Source organism: Vespa crabro, chromosome 22, assembly GCF_910589235.1.
Source record: "Vespa crabro chromosome 22, iyVesCrab1.2, whole genome shotgun sequence".
Taxonomy (NCBI): Eukaryota; Metazoa; Arthropoda; class Insecta; order Hymenoptera; family Vespidae; genus Vespa; species Vespa crabro.
In genome coordinates, this window is record NC_060976.1 from 581,785 (window position 1) to 599,447 (window position 17,663).

The window sequence follows — 17,663 nt, forward strand, 5'->3', positions numbered from 1 at the left end:
AAAAAACAATTAATCATTTGTTTTTTTTTTTTCCATACCATTTATAATTAGTTTGGTTACAGGTAAAATATTCTCGTGTAAAAAGTATTTAATTTTAATCATTACGTTTTACCTTTAGTCGGTAATTAATATCAACATAGGAAGTTAAATTATTACAGGAAAGAAAGCACAGGTATGTACTTTATTGATGTTATATGAAATATTGTAGTTATCAATTTTATTTCAATAAGTTTTATTTAATTTGATGTATTTGACATAATTTATGCTAAGAACAGTTATTGTCACGTTGACACGACAAGAAGACTGTCTTGACATTGTCCTGAGTCATAATAGCAAGTTTTAGGGTATAAAAAGCAACTTTGAAAATAATTACTTTTTCCAACTATTAGGCGATTATATTAAAAAATACAATTTTTCCATTGTAATGATTACGAAAGTTACGTATTTAACATGCTTACGACTTTACGTTTATTTCAATACTTTGATATTTCCATTAGAAAGTTTGGTTATTCTAAATATGTAACTATTATTATTTTTCTATTTGCACCACAGAAAAATTGCATATTTTATAAAATTATTTTTTAATAATTACGAATGATAATGAGGTCGCAATCTATATTATCGCATTTCACTAACTTCTTTTTTATAATACTTAATTATTTTTTGCTATAATATACATCGAGTTGCTTTTGAGCATTGTCGCATCTTAAATTAACAATAAAAATTATTCGACGTGTCGATCGAAAACCAACATATACGATAATGATACTACATAACGATGGTGTTCGATCAAGATAAATGTCGTATTTCCATGAATAATATTGTATACGAGCTAGGGCAAAAGTCTTGGATTGAATCTTCCCATGTGAAGTATCAAACCAGTGGGATTGTGACGTACGAAATATAAGAAGGGCCTGTCGAGTTTCAATCGCGATCTTTCCGATCTTATCATTACCTTCGCATTATCTGCATGTCGCTTTCTTCTTTTATCGATCTTACCGAACATCGATTTCGAAGTATTTACTTCTAAGTAATCTAGGGGGTTAGATTGACGATCTGTATCTAGGACCGTACTATTCGAATTTACAGAAGTTTTCTCATATAGACGAGCTCTTTTTATTGGGGTCGCTGGATACGTTTCCATGTGATGTCTTCCATTCGTTGGATTCTCATCGCCACACGTGCCGAATAAATTAATCTTAAAAAAAGAAAAAAAAAAAGAAAACAAAAAGAAAAAGATACATTTGAGTATGTACAAAATCTATCTACATAGGAATAAAATAAAAACATTTAATGAAAGTGAAATCTAAAAGAAAGGCAGATTAAATATAGTAAGAAAGTAAAGACGTAAAAGATTCGTTTAATTAAAAGAACAAATAGATTTGATAGATGAAAAAATAATTTATCCTAACCTGTAGTATGTCGGATAGATGTAAGTGATTTCCAATTCCATTGATGCCCTTTAAATCAGCTTGTTCGGTGAACAGTCTATCGAAACCCATTCTTCTAAGAGCTGCTGTTGCATTGACGACAGATCTATGAGTAAATTTAGGTATTTGAAGTTCTAAACTATTCCTAGGAAGTAATATTTTCAAAAGCCTGTTCCAATTATTGTCACGAGAAGCACTTGATATTAATCTTCTTTCAAGACGATCCAAAGTATCACCTGGGGCTATATGGCCTTGTTGTCCAGGCAATAAGAACACCGTTGTAACAAGATTTTCGACTTTACCAAGAGCAACCGCAGTTGCATCCAAACTAGGTTCGTAACCTGCAAGTATATTCGATCGCCAGACTATAGCCGGTACAGGTATCAATTTTCTTTGTCTGATAGCCGGCGACACGGCAAAATATAATTCGCCATCTCTTCCTTCGGAACTTACGAAACTGGAATTGCAATTAGTTTGGAAAACATTGGCTGATACAGCAGCTAAAGGAGATCGTAGAGGTACCGTGTTAGCCTTTATAAAGTCCTTTATCCTACCACCTGTTTGCTTTCTAACTAGTAAATTCGTTCGTCTTCGAACAATATCACCAATGGTAGCAAAGTTCACCTCTGCAACAAGACCTTCGTAAAACTGTTGGGCTTGTTCTTTATAAAATGGCAAAGTTTTTCTGACCCTCGCTCTATCGACGAAAAGTTCACGAACAAAGGCAGCATTAGTGATCCCTTGTCCTCTCGTCAATCCCACCATATCGGTTACGTTTTGAAACACCAAATGTGGATTAAACGTGGCTACGTCGTCCAACTTAAGTAATTCGTTCATTTGATCGGAGGTCGTTCCTCGTGCTCCTAAAAATATCATCGCCAGTAGACTGACCATACCGAAGGGCGAAAGAACCAGAGATCTGTTTGTACTTAGGCCCTTATTAGCCGCCATCCAGAAATCGAAAGCTAAATTATTGCACATTTTCGAGAAGTTAACGATGTCGCTTTCAGTCTTCGTCACGGTAACATCCAAAGCGTTTACGCTTGCCGGAGAATCTAACGGTATATTTTCATTCGATTTTATCTCCGATGTTAAAGCAGGTAAGCGTGCATCTGAGGTATGTGCCATATTCTGTACGATCTTTTGAGTCGTTGGATGGACGGTAGTTCTTTCGACGATCGATGAAGCGACTACTTTATGAGGTATCAACAACCATTTTTCAGTTGTTTCCCTATCCTCCGAATAACTTTCATTCATATTCTCATTGTAACTGGTTTTCGAAGTCGATTGCGAATCTAATGAGTTCTTTGTTGTCATTGATACAGACGGTGACAATAATTCCGACGACGATACTTCCTCAATAACACGCGGAGGTACAAAAATTGATTCATTACTTTCTACTTGTACCTTCGTATTGTCATTCGTATTATTATCCATTATCTCTGACGATGTTCCGTTCGTATTATTACTTTTTGTATTTGTACTAATGTTAGCCATTACTTCTTGGTCTATCATCCAATTTGATTCACTTATCGTTGTAATGTTCTCCATCAGTTCTTCGATCGTTTTGTTTATTTGAACATGCAAATCCTGTGATGGATTTTTTGTAGTACTATTCGACATTGACTCCGTGTTCTCCGAAATCTTCGTTGTAATCACATTGTCTATAGATACGTTACTCGCATCGGTTGAAGAAAAATCATTCGTAAAAGTGATATTCAATTTTACATAAGGCGTAGAATACCTTTGCGTAGATGTATTTTCCTTTGAATCGGAATAACGAGATTCGTTTGCTTTTAACGATGCTTCCAATTCAAAGCCGGTATGATTTTTCAGCTCGTTGTCATGAATATTTAAAAAAGTTTCCGTGACGGATTGTTCACCGGCAATTAAAGTCGTCATGTGTTCTTGAACTACTACAGGCACTGTGTCTGAAGTTAATAAGGTGGTATACGTTCCTGTTGTGACATTTATGACCATCTTATCAGTTCCAGTTTCTTGCTCCGCAGGTAATAACGTCGTTATTGAATTTAACGATTCAATGAGATCGTTCTGGTGTCGTACAAACGAAGGTTCCTTATTCGTTACGTCGAGATTCAGGCTCGAAGAAGTCTTACTGTTTGAATAGCTTTCGGTAGTTTGTACGTTATGTATAATTATATCGCTAATTGGTGTTGTATACGATGTTTCTACCTGTGAACTCATTGTGGTATTCTTAATTCCTGCAACAGTCGTCATATCATTGGTTTTTATTGAATTAGTAGCTGTATCGAGTTCATTAGATACAAACGATGTTGTTATCGTATGTTGACTCATAGAAGATGAAGAACTATCTTCAACGAAATCTTCAATGTGATAATCAATAAAGTTTGCTTCATTGGTGGGTAACACAGGTACCGAAGTTGTATTTGTTATTAAAGTTTCTTTCGTATCGTTCATTAGTTTTTTGACTACAGATTCTGTTATTGTACTCGTAACATAGATATTTGATTCAGTGGAAGTATTACTTATTAAATCATTGATGAAGGTAATCTTGGTAGCCATAGTAGATTCAGGAATCATATTGGATAAGGTAGAAGGATCAACGGATGGACCATCGATCCGAACGAAATTAGTCTCCGTTATATAAGTAGATGTTAATGTCGAATTCATCGTATTGCTTGCTACTGTAGGTTGTACAGTAGATATGTCATTTATTTTGGAAATTTCCGTTTCAACCAGAGATGACTGTTCTTCTATCGCGAGAGATTCTTTCTCGTTCGTTTCGATTGATTCTAATTTATTCATCAAACTATTAGGATTTCCATCATACTTGTCCGTATCAATGTCGAATGTTGAACTGTCAGTAGGCTTAAAAGTTGTTTCATGATTTAAAGTAATATTCTTGGTAACGATTGCGGCAATAGGAAAGTCTGTCGTTTCTGAAAAGCTATCAGAATCTGAAATCGTACTAATGAATGTTCCTTCCGATGTATTATCAGATGAATTTACTGACAATGAAACATTGAAGTAATCATCAGGTGGTATCAATGTTGAAAGATCGTTTCCTTTAGTCACATTTATTGCCAAGTTGAATAGTTGTGAAATATTTAACTGTTCATCATTTGTTGATTTTGTCGGTAATAATGTCGATGTTGAACTTATTGAAGAAAGAATGGGAGGAGTTGTTACTTCTGATATTTCAGATATCGTTACGTTTCTGTTGTCGAAAAATTGCGTGGTAATATTGCTCTTAGATAAATATTCATTTGATTCCGTTTGTGCATGCGGAATAACAGTTGCCGTGACCATGTCGGTGATCGTGTCTCCAGATAACATCGTGACACTTTCAGATTGACTAATTTTGGTATTTGTTCTTACAGTCGATGTTTCCAATGACATTGCTTCCGTTACTTTTTTCGTTATATCATTTTCAGTGGATGACAACACTTCGTTCGTTGCTTGGATAAATGAGTCGTTCACCGTTGATCCCACCAACATAGTCAAAATCGGTACATATTCCGTTACTCGGCTAATGCTCGACTCGTCAGAGGTCACGTTTTGTTCCAATTCGTCCCAAACCTTGACTGGAACTTTTTCAAATATCGTTGCATTATTCATCTCCTCCAATGGCAAGTGATCGATGTCAGAAAACTCGAGAGTGGATTTTGTACTCGATGTTTGATACATCGAATTATCGATTGTCTCTAACTGATCGGTGAATGGTTTTCCTTCGGTAGTGATCACTGGTACTGGAATCATTGGTTTCTCAGTATATTTATCTGGAGATTTCGTTTCGCCGTAACTAATAATTGTCGAAAAATTATTCTCATTTATGATTGATGGTAATGGGAAATTGCTAGTTGTTGAAATGACACCGTTGACCAATTGTTCAGATGTTTCTGGATTAGTTAACATCGGTGGTTTTAACGTAGACAATTGAGTTTCTCGATTCAACGAAGTTTCCGATATCTCTTGCATAAGTGAATCAGGTCTTGTAATTTCTACGTAATTAGGTTCTTCCGATGTTGGATCAGTTTCGATATCGCTATTGGTCAGAATACCAGGTAAAATGCTACTCCATTCGGCATTTGCGTATTCTGGAATAGTTGATAACGAACCAGCCATAGTCGATGGTTTATCCAATGCACTTTTTAATACATTTTGCACCTTTTCAACTACATCCATCACCTGCGAATCAAGAAAAATTAGAAAAGTAACCATTTCAATAAAGTCGTCTTTGGTGATCGTCTATATTAAATTCTTAACTTGGATGATATTAGAATAAGATAATTTTTTTTATGTGTATCATAATATTTAACAAATTAAAAAATTAGATAATGTCGTTTTTCAGTGTAAATACATCAACAAGACCGTCTTACCTTCTTTTCTCCATTCAACAGATCACCAGATTTATGAGGATCATATATCTCCATCGCAACGTGCCCGCCGTTTCCACTTGCGATTAGAGTCTGTATCTCACGTAAACTCATTTGCTTCGTGATCATGTTCCCCTGATCGTTGTACGTGTAGAATAGAAATTTGTCTGGTTTCAACAACTCTGCTGGCGAAGCTGGCAAATCTCGTCTTATTGGATTCTTATTCTCGTCCCTCTTGTAATCCACGTTTTTCGAAGCGTTACTAAAAATTTTACGGATATTCTAGTCGTTACGAATTGTTTCATTTTTAAATTCTATTAGAAGCAACTAAATAATTAATTAATTATATTAATTATTATTATAATATTAGCCATAAAATTAAATGGAATTTCGTAAATCATTTTGCTGACCTACGCTCATCCCATAATTTTACAGTGTCATCTAATCCACCGGCCATGTCCTTTGACAGCGACGAAGCCTTGCTTGATGGAAAATAGATTGTCAAGAAGATGACAAGTACTGCCTTCTGGATTATCATCAACTGTATCCATACCAACCTCTTCATAATCTTTTTCTAAAGCAGCCAAATCATCGCGTGCTTCTGAAAATTCACCCTCCTCCATACCTTCACCGATGTACCAATGAACGAATGCTCTTTTCGCATAAATCAGATCAAATTTGTGGTCAAGTCGTGCTCATGCCTCGGCAATAGCTGTTGTATTAGATAACATGCATACTGCACGTTGCACCTTGGCCAAATCGCCGCCGGGTACAACAGTGGGAGGCTGATAGTTAATCCCTACTTTAAAGCCTGTAGGGCACCAATCAACGAACTGTATACTACGTTTTGTCTTTATAGCAGCGATAGCTGCATTAACATCCTTGGGCACGACATCGCCTCTATAGAGCATACAACAAGCCATATATTTGCCATTTCGAGGATCACATTTTACCATTTGATTGGATGGCTCGAAACAGGCGTTCGTAATTTCTGATACGCTAAGTTGCTCATGATATGCCTTTTCTGCTGATATTACTGGTGCATAAGTTACGAGAGGAAAATGAATTCTTGGATATGGTACCAAATTTGTTTGAAATTCAGTTAGGTCGACATTTAGGGCACCATCGAATCGTAATGAGGCGGTGATCGAAGAAACGATCTGACCGATCAAGCGATTTAAGTTGGTATATGTAGGTCTCTCGATGTCCAAGTTACGACGGCAAATATCGTAAATGGCCTCGTTGTCAACCATAAAAGCGCAATCGGAGTGTTCGAGCGTGGTATGAGTAGTCAAGATCGAATTGTACGGTTCTACTACGGCTGTAGAAACTTGCGGTGCCGGATAAATGGCGAATTCCAATTTAGACTTCTTCCCGTAGTCTACCGAAAGTCGTTCCATCAAGAGAGAGGTGAAACCAGAGCCGGTCCCACCACCGAACGAATGAAATATAAGAAAGCCTTGGAGTCCAGTACATTGATCCACTAATTTTCTCACACGATCTAGAACAACATCGACGATCTCTTTGCCGACAGTGTAGTGGCCACGAGCGTAATTATTTGCGGCATCTTCTTTACCCGTTATCAATTGTTCCGGGTGAAAAAGTTGTCGATACGTTCCTGTTCGTACTTCATCTGAAACGAAATCGCGATTATAATTTGATCGATCCATATTATATGCGCTCGATGCCTATTCGTTGCTTTCGTTATTCTCGCTTACCGACAACGGTAGGTTCAAGGTCAACGAACACTGCTCTGGGCACATGTTTACCCGACCCAGTTTCACTGAAAAACGTATTAAAGCTATCGTCTCCTCCGCCGAGCATTTTATCAGATGGCATTTGCCCGTCTGGTTGTATACCATGTTCTAAACAATAAAGCTCCCAACAAGCATTTCCAATTTGAACTCCTGCTTGTCCTACGTGAATAGAAATGCACTCGCGCTAAAACGATTAGAGCGCACGATGGCAACATATAAATTCGTCTTTTTCAATTTTATTATCAACGTCTTATTAAGATTCTTTAATTCATACCGAGATACCTGTACTATTAGTGCATATAAATTTATCATAACTTACCATTTTGTGCGAGAAATTGTAGAGGATGTAAAATAAACAAGTAGATTGATAGTAGAAAGAAAAAGAAGAAAGGAGTATAAAAACAAAAAATGTTCGATCTCAACACTAAAAATCGAACCGTATGTGAAAGTTTAGATGAAGCTGGTAATGAATCTCCTCTAAACACAAATTGCGCCGTTGTGCGAATCTGCCTGTTATACTCTTGGCTCACGCACAGTTTTAGGCTACGACGAAGCATGCGCTCCGGTTTGCCTCGTGACACTTATGCAACAATAAACCTTATACAGCATATTAGATCTCCCTTAGTGTTGTCTTCCTGTCTATCATCATCATCATTATAATCGTTTATAGATGTATTCTTGATCGAAGATCACAAAGGTCACGATTTTATCTCTATGATTATATATACTATAAATAAATAAATAAATATGTATGTATAAATGAGTATAAGTAATATGTGGTATAAATATATATATATATATATATATATATATATATATATATATAATTATGTATATATGGTACAAATAAATAAATAAATAAATATATTTATATATATTTATATATGTATACACATGTATTTATAATATTTTATTAGGGTATAATAAATTATTATTCAAAAACCATTAACTGTTCCAAAACGTATGAGTATCGCTTTTACGTTGACGGTATGCAATTAGATCGTTTATGCAAGGTCGACGACATAAGGGGCAGATAAATTTAGAACTCGTACCCTCTCTTAGTAGAAAAGTGTATTTCTTTTCTACGACATTTCAAGATTCGTCTAAAAATAGTATATACGGTTATAACTAGTTTAAACTCAGACGGAGTGCAACCGACCGATCCTTCTCTTCGCTTTTCGATGCAACTGCTTAGAAAATTTAATGTACTATTCGTCCTACCCAAAAATATCTGTTTTAACTTGAAAGAAAAATATTTCTAAAATATAGTTTTCTTCCATCTTCGGATAACTGAAAAGTGAGAGAATAAGAGAGAGCAGTATTTTATATGTACATCTGAAGTATTCGCTTGTAACATACTTTCTTTCTCTCTCTCTCTCTCTCTCTCTCTCTCTCTCTCTCTCGAATGAGGCCATTCACATAGCGTTTACCTTCCACGAATCAATACTGCAGAAGTTTCAATGATCTTATAAGGTTACCGTCAGTTTCCTTTACCTAACGCGACACTATCCCTTCTCCTTTAATATTTCTCATCATTTAATACATGAGATGACGTAATCTACTCTAACATCACCTATATACTTTTTCGCTATCATGGTTAAGAACGTCATTATATTAACTTCCTGTTGTAAATAATACGAATGACATATTTAATGATACGTATATAATGATAATTTTAATTATATTAATACTCATTATATCTTTTAACATAATATTACATTTTTATTTTTTTTACTTTAATATATTTTTGCTTTAAGCTGAAGAAAATAGAATAAATGTAAAAAGATATTAATATATGGCGAATTTTTTGATGTATTACTTTTTTCAATTAATTTAATACTATTTAACGATATAATAAACTATATGTATGAACATATATATTTTTTACTCTTTATATTAATCTTATCGTTTTTCTTATATGAAATATACTACTTTCTTCAGATAGCGCTACGAGCAATATAACGCTTTCTCTGCATGTGCAGGACAATGGGGAAATATTCTCAGAGTGAATATAACCTTCTTAAAATCTTCCAAATGGGTAGTAAATAATGTTAGTAATCGTATAGATCTATACGATTAATGGATAAATTTATTTGTTAAATTTGTAAAACAGAACAAATATGTATGCGAAATTACAAGATCTAATGGGTCGAAAAGATCGACCACGATTACACAAATTCGTACAGAATGTAAATATAGAAGAAGTGAGTCAAGAAGAAATAACTTAGTTTTATTTTAAATGAAATAATATTTAGTTCAAATAAAACTCGTGTCAGGATTAAAAGAATATTAATTTCTTTAGCATATTAAGTCATCAACGTCAATTTACCGACGATAGCAATACTTAACATATATAATTGTACTAATTAAAAAATTATATTTTTAGAAAATATTCAAATTTATCTTTCCTGTTTCAGCTTTGCAAAGTATTATCTGATAAGATTTATAGCGCAGATATAGTAAAAGTGCTGGATGAAATACTACAAGCATTTTGTAATGCTGACAAATTTTCTGAAAACAAATTAAAAGTAGTGAAAGCCATACTAAAAACTCTAGGAAGTGCTAAAATTAATAGTAATCACGCAGAAGAAATCATCAGTCTTATAGCTATGGATTTTCCTAATTTTTCAAAGAATTGTCTAATTCAATTAGTACAATTTTCTACTTCTAATATTTATTCAAACGAAGATAACTTCTACAGGTATGATGATATTTATCTTTTAAACTGTTATCTAATATTTTTCAAATATATAACAATTACAAAATACTATAAGTAATAATATAAATAAATAATAAATATTTTAGTTGGAAAGATTTATTACCGGTGTTATTAGAAATCTTAGAACAAGAAAAATATATTGATTATATGAATTCAGAAGTCACTGGAAGTGAATATAAGACGCTTATCGTTAAATCCATATGTAACAGCCACTGGGAGCCTAGCATTGTACCATGTCTAGCGAAAATGTTTGGGTAAATTTATTAATTTTAAAGAAAATGTAGTTTAAATTAATCTTAACTTCTTTTTATTTTTTAATAGTTCTAATGTTGGAACAAACAGAGGAGTAATATTATAACATATGATTTTGAATATGCATATTTTTATAGTTTTTTTTTTATAATTTGATCTTCCTTTTAACAGAGACATGATTCTGGAGAAAAAAGATCTGAATGTGGTAATTATTGCATTGTGTCATAAACTTTGCATGATTGCTTTAAATGAAATACCGCCTTTTGTATATCAGACTCTTAGATTATGTAGTAATTCTAGTTGTATACATTTGATTGTATCACTGCGTAAATATTTTGCATCGTATTATTCAAATGCAAATAGTAAAGAAAAAGAGAATAATTTAGACGATATTAGTAAGTAGTATTATTTTTTTAATATTTTTTTAATAAACAGTTTATAGATATATATATATATATATATATATATATTATGAGTTTCTTATATTTATATTTCTATACTTATAGGTACAACAAGTTTAAAAGAAATACAAGATGCAGAAAGTAATGTACTGTTTCACATACATCATGCCACACAATTACATTATAAATGTATAAAAGATTTGATACTTGCATTTAAAAAATTTTCTATAGTACCAGAATATATATTAGAACCTTTCATTTTATCTACAATATTTATAATCTCCAGTGTACATGAAGAACAGGTAACAAGTAAATACTTTTTATTGCATGATATATACATTTGTTTTCTTTCTATTGAAAATTTCAAAAACTTTATACTTCAATTATTTATAAATTGATATCAAGGTTGTTAAATGCATTTTCCCTCTTTTTCTCTCTTTCTCTCTCTCTCTCTCATATTAAATTTTCAAAAATGTGTAAAAATAGGTTTTTGAAATGCTTCATCAGACGATTTTAAGAAAAATGCAAGATGATGAAAAATGTAAGAATAGTGCTTGGTTAAACTCTTTAATGAATAATAATTGTGATATTATGAATATTATAGATCAAGTTATAGCAAATAGGTATGCATATATATATACAAGAATATATATATATATATATATTCCTATGAATACGTGAAATAAAATTTTTTTATTAATTAATTCTATTAATTAATTCTAGTGATAAAGACCGTCATGTTGTATTAAAAGGAATTATGGAGTTAGGATTTGTGCTTATGGATACAGAACATACAATTGGAAAAGTTAATAAATATCCAATACATAACATTGGTATACAGATACTTCAAAGATTAATGAAGAAAAGACATGAAATATGTGGTTCTGTACTTCAATTATTAACTGATAAAATAGTGGCAGGTGGTTTGTTAATATCGCAGTACACAGGTATGATATTTTATTTCAAAAAAAGAAAGTAATATAAAAATATTTTTCAATATTGCATGATAATAATAAATGATTTGTTTATTTTTATTTTCAGATTGTTTGGCATATATGTGCTCTAAATTAGCAATGAATGTGCTCGATTTTCAAACTTATATAATTACTCTTCTTGATCAATTGCTATGTGTACCTGGTACTGCAGCTGTACAAATTCTTTACGCAGTTTTGCCATTGATACATGTTTCATCTAATATAAAAGACAATCTTATGTTATCATTGAGAAAGGCTCTCTATAGAAAAGGAATATGTACACGTAAAATGGCAGTAACTGGTTTTCTTGAACTATTAAAAATGTTAAAAATGAATTCTAGAAGAAATCTTTCAAATGATTGTTCTAGAAATTCCTCCATGTCTATCACATTATCTAATTCGACATCCATATTAACTCAGGTAAATGCAAAGAATAGACTATTATATGTTTCTAATTAAAATGCATCAATGCATTATTATTATAATGTTATAACGTTATTTTGTATTAAATCTTATTATATTTTTTAGGTAACTTTAGAAAAACACAATAATATAGGAAATAATTATGGATGCAATAAAAGATTATGTGTCGACATATTAAATATATTAAAAAAGTGTTTTACTCAAGAATATGAAGTCAGATCACATTTATATGAAGGTAGAATATATATAATAATATAAAATAATCATAAATATAAAGAGTATGTATATATGTGCATAATATGTAATAATATATTTTCTTTTCAGGATTATATGAAGTTGTAATTAAGAATCCTGAACTATCGGAATACATAGTGGAAATATTACTTGCTCAATTGAATCTTTATTATGAAATAGATGAAAATGTATTACCTCCATTAAAGATTGATCTAAGTGCTGATATAAACGATATACAAATTGTTCCAAAAGAGCCTATAGCCACATTGATTTCTGTATTACAAGCAATTTATATAAAAACAGCTTTAGAAGATTGGGAAATTTTAAATAAAGTTGCTATCATTCTAGAGTCACTATGTATAAGGATGATACGAACTGAAACGGAACATTTAAATTTGGTATGAATATCTCTTTGGTTAAAAGCAATTTTTACAAATAATTATTCATTTAAAAGAATAAGATTTATAATGATAAGAATTGTGCATAATAATATTAATTCTTAATCTTATAGGATGATATAATGAATTTACTTGATAATACACCAAAATCACAACAAAAATTACATAATTTAAAAGAAATGATAGGCGTATATGAATCTTTAATATCATTCAGAGTTAATTCCTGGGTTAATGAAAGTAAAAATATAGCAAAAAGTATATATGGTCTTTTTAAAGGATATAATAGGTTAATGGACATTATTAAGGTAATTTTGAAAATAATATCAATATTTTCTGGTTACATTTTTATATGATGAATATTAAATTATAAATGTCATACTCTTCATATAATAATATATATTATACGCTAAATTTATACTTATTGTAGAATATAAGAAAAAAGAAGGGAAACAAAAATAAAAAAAATAAAGATGCAAATAACACTACATTTAAGAAGCAAAGCCATTCAGATATTATAAAATTGCCAAATGGAAATATAAGTCTAAACATAGTGTGTAAAATTTTAGAACTACATTATTTGTTAGTAATATTTAATATATATTTTATTAAAAAAAGAAATGAAAGTAAATCAAGCATTAATATTGTTATTTTGTAGAGACAAGTGGTCAGACAATGATGAAGCTAAGATTTTAAGATCACATAGAGACTTTTATCATTATATTTTACAAAGTTGCATTTCTACTTTTCAAACAATAATATTATTAAGTATTCCAGACTTTGAAAAACACAAAAAACAATATATAAAAGTGTATCATAAAATTGGGGAGTAAGAGCATTGAATATGTGCAATACTTTTTATGTTACTTTTATCTCGCATGTGCTAATCTTAAGAATTATTTTCTTATAGATTACTCTATAAAAATGTAATTTTGGAATTTAGAAATGCATTTAATGATGATCAACAGGGAACATTATTAGCTTTACAGTGTTTTAAGGAATATTGTTGTCTAATATGTTCAAAGTTTTCTTCTCAATTGCCACAATTTATTTATAGTATGTGTATGTATTTTTCTACAATAGAAAAAGTAAAAACAAAATGTCTTTTTGCTTAACTTATTTTTACATTTTTATTTTTACATTTCTTAAATATTTTGTTTGTCATTAGGTAATGAAAAACCAATGGAAAGTTTTAATATGCAATTAGAAACATTTATTTTGTCTTTCAAAGCTCCATTGAAAATTTCTTTCGAACAAGATTCTGATGAGCCTGAATTTTATAAACAAATGTCGTTAATACTTTTAGAAATTATACAACAATTTGTGCATCAATTGAACTTTTATGAAAAAAATACTAAAAAAGTTTGTAGAAACACATTACTATTAACATTTTTACATATGATAGATATTTTATTAATAGCATTATATTAAATATTTATGTTATGTTTCATATGTTAACTAACCACTAAATTATAGATTTTTGAATGGATTAGTAAATGTTCACAAACGGAAGGCATCAGTGTTTCTACAGCTATTTTGATCCTTCAAATCCTTTTATGGATAGAAGACTGCGATAAAGACAATGGAGAAATATTAAATGATATTTGTCTGGAAATATCAGAGAAACTGGGTATGATACATAAGGTTCGTTAACTTTACACGCAATTAATTATAGTCTATAGAATTGATATATTAAATAAAAATTTTTTTTTCTCTTATATGTATCTTTATTACAGATTGAAACATCAAAAAATGAAAAATATAAAATTATAAACGAAAATACAGTTGTGCAAGCTTATAGCGTACTTAATCATTACATAAAAAATAAATTAGATAATGTGTCTTGGTTTTTAGAACGTTTGAAAGCTGAACTTGCAATAATGAATGTTGTTAATATTAATAATGAACAACGTACGTATTGATTTATTTAATAAATGTTGATGGATTTTTAATAATGAATATTTCTTTAATATTGTAATAGATGCAGAAGATTTAGTAGAAAAAGAACGCAATTTATGCAGACAATTGTCTTATATCATTCAAATACTTTATACATTGGCCAACATATCTATCGATCCAGGTCAATCTACCAACTCGATATTTAAGAACTTACAACAATTGTATAACATATTGAGTAAACTTACTAAATATTTTTATAATAAATCGAGCAGTGGAAATGCAGCATTTCATGCTGTTAGGTGAGGGTTTGGAGTTTGTTACAAATTATAAATAATCCAATTTTGTTATAAATTATAAATTTCTTTTTGATTATTATTTTTTAGGTTTATTCAGGTGATACAATTAGCTGGAAAACCATTAAAATCTACTTTTTATAATTTAGTAACCCACATAGAGGTACGTGATATTCAAAAATTAATAATATATGTATATATAAAAGTTTTAATATTTCATATTTTTATACATATTTTTTATTCCTTCTATTGGTATAGGAAAGCCAAAGTAAAGACAAAAAACGATTAAAGACAGATACAAATATACAAAAAAATCATATTTTAAAAGAAACTAAATTAATACCACGTGTTGTTTATGAAATTGAACAGTTTAGTAAAGAAGTACTGCTCCTTGCAAAAAAAACAGGGGTAGAATGCAAATTTATTTTTATAGAATCTTATAAATTGAATTATTATATATAATGGTTTTTGTTTTATTAGGTACCTTTAGAAAATTATATCAAACATAGCGTAACACGTGATTTCCGAATATTAGATTCACGATTAACAGAATCTCTTGAACAAATAGATGTCAGTATGGTAAGAAAATAATTATATCATGTATTATCTGTTAATTCATCAATAATTAACAATTACATTTTTTATTTTCTATTTAATAGTTAAGCACGCAACGCACTAATGTCACAAATATAAATAACAGTCTTACACATGATTTGGATAATAATTCATCATCCATAACAGAACATTCTTTGACTGAGTCATAAATAGTTTTTAGAGGCTTTTTAATTTGATAAATTTTATTAAATGAACAAGTATTAGAGAATTATATGAAATATCTTGATTTTATTTTTGTATGTATGATTTAATAAAATTTAACTCCATATTTTTATAATTGATATGAAAATGTATATTATTTTTTTTTAATTATATAAAATATAATTGAGAGCAAGAATGTACTTAAACTGTCTATGAACTTTTTTGCCGCATTATTAATTCATGCATTGTATGTTCTCAATGAAATAAATTATTCATGTTGTGAAAACTTTAAAGAAAAGGAAGAGGATATACGAGGATTATATGTTTTTAATTATAAAGAACTGAATTAAAAAAATATTAGCAATTGGAAAATTAAAAAGCTGAGATATTCATGCCACGAAATCAAGTGGTCTATTGAAACCTCCTTTTCTATTCATGTACTGTCTGTACTTTCTTTTTAGAATAACATGTACTGCGCCTACATCATTTCCTTCTACCTTCTTACCTTTGGTGGTATCGAAACCACAAAAACCCATCATTCTCATCATCTCTTGTTCTTCCGGTGTTTTTCCTTGAAGATCAGCCTCTATAAGAAAAACCACGCTTACCATAATTACAGATATTTACATAAAATATAGAAAAAAATATGATTTTATTATTACTGTAAAATTATTTTTATTCTCATTATACCTGTGATAACAGGACGTTCTGCCGTAGATAATTTGGCTCTGGGCTTAGGTCTGTCTCGTTCTCTAGATCTAGATCTACTGTATGATCGTTTATGTCTGTCTCGATCACGATCTCGTTCTCTATCTCTATCTCTTGATTTTACTCTGTCACGTTCTGCAGATCTACGATGGAATCGACATTATGTTAACTTTTATCGAATACAAAAATGATAAAAAATCGATTTATTATTCTTACCATTCTTGTACATACCTCCGACGTCTTTCGCGAGATCGTCGTCTTCGACGATCTCTGTCGCGGTCACGTTCCCTGGAACGATCACGTCGTCTTCCAGGCGACGGGGTATGACTTCGACCCATTACATTTGTATTTTAAATATAAAATTGTTAAAACTGCTTACACGACATTATAAAAATCTTTAAAGAAAAATATATAGACGTTTTAAAATTTCTAAAGTGTATTGACAGTATGCTAAAAGGTTATGTACCTACTATGAAATATTTATAAAATAGTATAATATTGTATCATATACAAAATAAACATATTTCTATGATTGCGTAGATAAAAATATTTACTTATATTTTCACTTAGTCAAATAATTAACGAATACATTGAACATTTGAAAGCGCTATTTGCTGCTACTGCTGTTGACCATTATTTATGTTGTTGTTTTACGTAGTAAACTACCTGTTAGCATAATGTTAGTACGATATATACAATGGCGCTAAAATTGAATAATTATTAATTTGAAGTGATAATAATAAAAATATTAGAACATGTATGTATTTTCATTTGAAGTGAAAATGTAATTTTTATTTCAACATGACCTTTATTTATGTTGTTGTTTCACGTAGTAAACTACCTGTTAGCACATGTAATTACGATATATACAATGGCACTAAAATTGAATAATTATTAATTTGAAGTGATAATAATAAAAATATTAGAACAAGTATGTATTTTCATTTGAAGTGAAAATGTAATTTTTATTTCAACAGGACATAACAACGATAACATTCGATTGTTAAAAACAATGTTGATTAACATATCGGTTTTTAAAATATTGTTATTTTACATGTTAATGA

At 30.5% G+C, this 17,663-nt stretch overlaps 4 protein-coding genes across 13 annotated transcripts; 1 reads left to right on the forward strand and 3 right to left on the reverse strand.

Annotated features, from left to right (window-relative positions):
* Positions 1-215: 215 nt before the first annotated feature.
* On the reverse strand, positions 216-6,482 carry LOC124431878 (mucin-3A-like). 2 transcript variants are annotated; one of them, XM_046980246.1, is made up of 5 exons: positions 6,346-6,482; positions 6,199-6,270; positions 5,792-6,050; positions 1,413-5,600; positions 216-1,198 (listed from the first exon to the last, which is right to left on the reverse strand). In XM_046980246.1, exons 1-5 carry the CDS (start codon positions 6,351-6,353, stop codon positions 833-835), a joined length of 4,893 nt encoding a protein of 1,630 aa, XP_046836202.1. In that variant the 5' UTR covers positions 6,354-6,482; the 3' UTR covers positions 216-832. The 2 variants fall into 2 exon arrangements, with proteins under 2 accessions (XP_046836202.1, XP_046836201.1); XM_046980245.1 differs by having other exon boundaries at positions 6,199-6,353.
* Position 6,483: 1 nt separating this feature from the next.
* Positions 6,484-8,241, reverse strand: LOC124431889 (tubulin alpha-1 chain-like). The gene is made up of 3 exons (XM_046980278.1): positions 7,865-8,241; positions 7,507-7,704; positions 6,484-7,421 (listed from the first exon to the last, which is right to left on the reverse strand). Exons 1-3 carry the CDS (start codon positions 8,100-8,102, stop codon positions 6,484-6,486), a joined length of 1,374 nt encoding a protein of 457 aa, XP_046836234.1. The 5' UTR covers positions 8,103-8,241.
* Positions 8,242-8,437: 196 nt separating this feature from the next.
* LOC124431881 (Fanconi anemia group I protein homolog) lies at positions 8,438-15,952 on the forward strand. 6 transcript variants are annotated; one of them, XM_046980258.1, is made up of 23 exons: positions 8,438-9,018; positions 9,487-9,749; positions 9,963-10,246; positions 10,351-10,518; positions 10,688-10,911; positions 11,023-11,219; positions 11,404-11,540; positions 11,641-11,864; positions 11,959-12,311; positions 12,420-12,549; positions 12,639-12,946; positions 13,060-13,251; positions 13,374-13,525; positions 13,602-13,772; positions 13,854-14,005; positions 14,112-14,305; positions 14,420-14,587; positions 14,680-14,854; positions 14,925-15,141; positions 15,226-15,298; positions 15,394-15,543; positions 15,616-15,714; positions 15,795-15,952. In XM_046980258.1, exons 2-23 carry the CDS (start codon positions 9,666-9,668, stop codon positions 15,897-15,899), a joined length of 3,957 nt encoding a protein of 1,318 aa, XP_046836214.1. In that variant the 5' UTR covers positions 8,438-9,018; positions 9,487-9,665; the 3' UTR covers positions 15,900-15,952. The 6 variants fall into 6 exon arrangements, with proteins under 6 accessions (XP_046836214.1, XP_046836215.1, XP_046836216.1 ...); XM_046980259.1 differs by having other exon boundaries at positions 9,528-9,749; XM_046980260.1 differs by lacking the exon at positions 8,438-9,018 and having other exon boundaries at positions 9,435-9,749; positions 13,854-13,999.
* A 66-nt stretch (positions 15,953-16,018) lies between these two features.
* LOC124431898 (U4/U6.U5 small nuclear ribonucleoprotein 27 kDa protein-like) lies at positions 16,019-17,276 on the reverse strand. Of its 4 annotated transcripts, none has more exons than XM_046980296.1 (4): positions 17,066-17,276; positions 16,831-16,994; positions 16,582-16,742; positions 16,019-16,477 (listed from the first exon to the last, which is right to left on the reverse strand). In XM_046980296.1, the coding sequence occupies exons 2-4, from the start codon at positions 16,935-16,937 to the stop codon at positions 16,281-16,283; spliced, it is 465 nt and encodes a 154-aa protein (XP_046836252.1). In that variant the 5' UTR covers positions 16,938-16,994; positions 17,066-17,276; the 3' UTR covers positions 16,019-16,280. The 4 variants fall into 4 exon arrangements, with proteins under 4 accessions (XP_046836252.1, XP_046836250.1, XP_046836253.1 ...); XM_046980294.1 differs by having other exon boundaries at positions 17,070-17,272; XM_046980297.1 differs by having other exon boundaries at positions 17,154-17,170.
* Positions 17,277-17,663: the final 387 nt, after the last annotated feature.

Bases quoted from the DNA above. Each gene is read 5' to 3' on its own strand.
- LOC124431878 (XM_046980245.1), bottom strand. From the start codon at position 6,353: ATGAAGAGGTTGGTATGGATACAGTTGATGATAATCCAGAAGGCAGTA. The intron at 6,051-6,198 runs GTCAGCAAAATG...TAAAATTTTTAG, and splicing joins AAATTATGGGATGAGCGTAG to TAACGCTTCGAAAAACGTGG. The intron at 1,199-1,412 runs GTTAGGATAAAT...TCTTTTTTTAAG, and splicing joins ATCTATCCGACATACTACAG to ATTAATTTATTCGGCACGTG.
- LOC124431889 (XM_046980278.1), bottom strand. From the start codon at position 8,102: ATGCTTCGTCGTAGCCTAAAACTGTGCGTGAGCCAAGAGTATAACAGG. The intron at 7,705-7,864 runs GTAAGTTATGAT...CTATTCACGTAG, and splicing joins ACAATTTCTCGCACAAAATG to GACAAGCAGGAGTTCAAATT. The intron at 7,422-7,506 runs GTAAGCGAGAAT...ATTTCGTTTCAG, and splicing joins CCTTGAACCTACCGTTGTCG to ATGAAGTACGAACAGGAACG.
- LOC124431881 (XM_046980258.1), top strand. From the start codon at position 9,666: ATGTATGCGAAATTACAAGATCTAATGGGTCGAAAAGATCGACCACGA. The intron at 14,855-14,924 runs GTACGTATTGAT...ATATTGTAATAG, and splicing joins TAATATTAATAATGAACAAC to ATGCAGAAGATTTAGTAGAA. The intron at 15,544-15,615 runs GTAGAATGCAAA...TTGTTTTATTAG, and splicing joins TCCTTGCAAAAAAAACAGGG to GTACCTTTAGAAAATTATAT.
- LOC124431898 (XM_046980296.1), bottom strand. From the start codon at position 16,937: ATGGGTCGAAGTCATACCCCGTCGCCTGGAAGACGACGTGATCGTTCC. The intron at 16,743-16,830 runs GTATGTACAAGA...ATTCCATCGTAG, and splicing joins TCTCGCGAAAGACGTCGGAG to ATCTGCAGAACGTGACAGAG. The intron at 16,478-16,581 runs GTATAATGAGAA...TTTTTCTTATAG, and splicing joins AGAACGTCCTGTTATCACAG to AGGCTGATCTTCAAGGAAAA.